The sequence below is a fragment of the Carica papaya genome, chromosome 5 (assembly GCF_054855325.1).
Source record: "Carica papaya isolate Zhongbai chromosome 5, ASM5485532v1, whole genome shotgun sequence".
NCBI lineage: Eukaryota > Viridiplantae > Streptophyta > Magnoliopsida > Brassicales > Caricaceae > Carica > Carica papaya.
Window position 1 is genome coordinate 9,938,564 of NC_142313.1, and position 4,573 is coordinate 9,943,136.

At 32.0% G+C, this 4,573-nt stretch overlaps 1 protein-coding gene across 1 annotated transcript; it reads left to right on the top strand.

Moving 5' to 3' along the window:
- The first annotated feature begins 904 nt into the window (after positions 1-904).
- Positions 905-3,479, top strand: LOC110811250 (cytochrome b5-like). The gene is made up of 4 exons (XM_022037677.2): positions 905-1,005; positions 1,103-1,183; positions 2,882-2,948; positions 3,081-3,479. The coding sequence occupies exons 2-4, from the start codon at positions 1,106-1,108 to the stop codon at positions 3,329-3,331; spliced, it is 396 nt and encodes a 131-aa protein (XP_021893369.1). The 5' UTR covers positions 905-1,005; positions 1,103-1,105; the 3' UTR covers positions 3,332-3,479.
- The last annotated feature ends 1,094 nt before the right edge of the window (positions 3,480-4,573 follow it).

Here is a 4,573-nt window from a genome sequence, read left to right on the forward strand (position 1 = left end):
TCGAGGATTGGTATGTTTGGCGCTCAAACCGGACAGGATATAGGGACGGGTCGTTTCACCCTCATATTCGACGGGGTATTAAGGGACGGTATTCTTAGCGCTCATGGCGGACGGGGTATGGGAACGACCTGTTAGTTGACAATGTTGAATAATGATTCATGCGTAGTGAGACATCCCTATGGACCCCCAGAAATACCAGTAAGCAAATAAAAAGGGAAATTTACTGTTCTTGCTCATTTGAATATAAGATTGGAATGTTATTTAAGTTATTGTTTCTATAGGCCGATTTTAAAAATCTCGCAACGGTAAGTATGCAATAAATGGTTTTACTTATGATAAAAAAATTTACTTAAATTAAGAGCTCCATTTGTTATTTTTATAATTTTTACCAACCTTCATTTTCTGTATCGGTGAGTAATGTGATATTCTTATTGGGCTACTGTACCTCACATTTTCATTAATTATTTCATATCAAGAGAATCAAAATCTAAATCTCGATCAATAAGGGGGTTGTGAATAATTCACCACCTGAACTCCTTTAAAAACTAGTGAATGTCGTCTTAGGATGCTCAGTTGTTTACTTTTTCGTTTATTTATTTGATTTTCGTTTATTTTTTTAGAATGGACATTTGCGTAACTCTATTGACTATTTTAAACTATTATATAAAGAATGTAAATACTAATTCTATTATTTCGTTTGCGCATTCAATTTATGATTTTATTTTTTTTTAAATTACATGCCGTTACATTTTATTTTATTATAAAAATATTTTATTGGCTGAGATTATGCTCTTTAATTATTTGCTAAATACTTGTTCTACGGTCAATTATCTTGGGAAGAAGTTAACGTAAATATCAAATGAAGTATTTTCTTAATTATGATTAAAATAAAAGTTTCGTTTTTTAAAGGAAAAAAAAATTACCTTCTTGAACACCAGGACTCGACTCAAGAGGCAAAGTCAGCACTCAGGAGTGCAGAGCAAAGAGGAAGACATTGCCGTCAATGTAAGAAAGTCTTATTGCACTCATCAAATATTTATCCAAATGATTTAGCATATCTAGATCACCTTTATCTAAATATTTCTGGATTGAAATTAATCAGGAAATGGCCAAAGTCTTTACGTTTGAAGATCTGGCGAACCACAAATCCAGGGGTAGTTGCTGGCTTTTAATCCATGGGAAGGTCAGTTTTAGCTCATTTTTTTCTTATTGTTTTTTTTTCCGATTGGTATCTGTGTCGATCTTTGAGCTGCATTTTAAATTTCCAACGATTTATTTGTGGTAAGATTGAACTTTTTCGTAATGCCCTGGTCGGAGCTCGGCCATTGTTTTTTTTTTCTTTCTGACATAAACTGAAAATAGCGAAGTCATCTGATAGAATTTTTGGCTGGTTTCAAGATCAAGGAGATAGTAGTATTAAAAATTGTTCAAACTACTGCAACATATATTGATTGAGTTGATGAACTTTGTCAATCATTTGCGAAACTCAATGTATATGTATTTTTTCGAACTTTTGGAAAAAAGAAAAGGTTGGATATAAAAGCAAGAGTGTTGTTGGATGGTCTATCGCTTGTTAAATTGTTGTGGTTTATGGAAACAGAGCTTTGGGATTTAGAGGGTATGGATTTCATGATGTAACGTTTTGAGCAGATAAGCTGCAAGGACAATCAGAAACATCGGTTAGCAAATCTCGCTCAACATATTTTCATGAGGTCTGTTGTAACCCAAGCCATGGACATAGTACCTACCTACCGAAAGGATTGTTGTACTAGTGACTAATCTGCATGGCTTTGACATTGATATGATATACTACGGATTTTAGACAGCTTTGATTTACATCATGGAGGAGATAGTTGTGGCTCTTGAGAAAAGGAAAGAAGGACGATTTTTAATTTGGAAAATAGTAATCAGACATGAAAACAAGATTTGGATGCTAACAATCAGAATATAACCGAAGTACGGAAACAAAACAATTCTGAGATGGGAAAAGAATAAAAAATCAAGCTAAATTTGATGGATGAAAGTATTTTTAAATTTTGATTTTTCAATTTATATTTGTTTGTAAATAAAATACATACAGCAATATATAATAAGATGTTGTTCAAAAATTTAAAATAACCCTCTGGAAAACACAAATAATTTTTCTTCTCAAATAATTAACTATTAACTTATAGACATTGTTTCTCAAACTTGTATGAACTTGAACGAAACAAGAAACAGAAGATATTTGTATATTAATTTCAGTTTTACCATCGAAGTTGTTTTAATATTTTCATTGTCATCTTCCAAAATTTATTTTCATTTTCAACAGCTGCTTAATTTTTTGTATCAGCATATTTTAATTTAGAACGTGAAAGCTAGAAAATGTTTTCATTAATATAACAAAGATCTAAACTTCAAATGGTGTCTGCACTCTGCATATCTAGCCATGCTTATTCTCATAAGCTCTTTAGAATTCTAGCTCTCACCACCATTGATCTTCATATATAGAGATGAAATAAAATTCTCATGAGTTTTGCCTCATGGAGCAAATAATAAAAGAACAAAAGAGGATGACATTGCCTATCGCCCAAATGTATATGGTGCCAGTACTTTTTGTTGATTTGAAACTCGGTTCTAGTGACAAGGAAAATATGTTAGCCACTGCATCAGTAATGTAACTAGATGGTCAATCAGTTCGGGCAACGGTCCTACATAGTTTTGGATGTAAATAAAAGGTCTCTATTGGTTTCTTTAATTCCCTTGATTCCTTGAAGGTTTCACCAACCATCCCGTAAAGGTTACTTCTTTTTATTCTACTTAGATTTTTCACTATCTCATAAAATAATTTAGATAATCAATAAAAATATATGAACTCCTATGTAAACCAAGACTCCTGCAGGTCTATGATGTGACCTCATTCATGGAAGAGCATCCTGGTGGCGAAGAGGTCTTGCTAGCTGCTACTGGTACTGTCTTCTACTCACATTGCGTCTCACTTCAGCCTCATTGCTTGTGGTTACTGTTTTACTTAGACATTTAGCATGAACGTAAGCTCAGCTGATGGAATTTTCTTCATATATATGTTCAAAACTCTGCAGGAAGAGATGCAACCGATGATTTCGAAGATGTTGGTCACAGTGATGAAGCCAGGGCATTGATGCCAAATATGTATATCGGTGACATTGACGAGTCCACAGTCCCAGTAACAAGGAAGTACAACCTGCCACCTCGTCCAGTTCAGAGCGAACAGGAAAGTGGTTTCGGGATGAAGCTCTTACAATATGCGGTACCTTTGTTGATATTGGGGTTAGCATTTGCTTTGCAACTCTACACCAAGAAAGAAGATTGATCTTATCATATTTGCACATGAATTTGTGGTAAACAAGCTACTTTGAAGCAGTTCGTTTCTTAAATGCTCAACTATGGAACTGAATGTATTTTGGATTTTTTTGTTGGTGCATCATAATAATGCCTTGATATTCCTCCTGTTATACAAATCTAATTTGGACTTCATCCTCCTGTTTGTGATACCAATAGAAAGCACAATTTGGGTCCATAAGACAAAGGATTTTACATTTCATCAGAAAGAACAGAAACTTAGAGGACTTGAATGATTTATTTAACCAGAATGGACTCTAGAGGAAGAGGAAAATTGAACAGAGAAAATGTCAATTGAACTAACAGAAGCAGCCTGGAAAAAATTATTATGTAGCCTAAATAAATTTGAAGATTTCGAAAATGCCTGCTTCATTTTAAAATTAATATTTAATATTTGTTGTGGCAATTATTTATAGTGTATTAACTTTTATACGAAGCTATAAAAGTTATAATTACTCCAAAAGTTTTTAAGTTTTGTTATTGTTGCAGAAGAAATGAAACAAAAGAAACGGGAGAGTAAGGACAGTTATTGTATGAGGTCTACTAAATACAAAATGGAGAGGCGCATAATAGGTAGTTGTTCTGCAATAAGACTAGTTGTTGCTGATATCTTCTTCTTAGTTCTTTCTCCTTTTTCTATAACCTGAGCTCAAAGAGTAGATGAGAGGGTCGGATAGAGAATGCGGTTAGAAATTCATAATAAAGTCCAACACAACGACCGAGTTAATTATCTTCATAAATCTAGTATAAAAGATTTATAAATCATTATAAACATCTTTTTTTATTTCTATTTCAATTTTTGAATTATTATTAAATGATTTTTTAACTTTTCATCTATAAAATTATAAAAAACAACATCTCTTATGTCAATGAAATCAAATTGATATTAAATGAATAGAATTGAAGTATGGATAAAATATAATTATAATAAGATAAAGTTACTTTAAGGTTCCCCATGAAATGAAGCATAGAATGAAGTGAGATTGATAGGAATCAACCCCAAGCAAACTAAATAGATCAAACAAAAAAATGAAATTGAGAGATACTACATACACTATATATAATATTTAATTGATATTAACATCTATCAAAATAAAGATACATAATGTTTAAGGGTAAAGATACTTATTGTATATTGCTATATATATTAAGATATTAAACTTGTATTTGATAGAATTTAAACTAAAGCAAATCTAAAAACTATAATCAAACT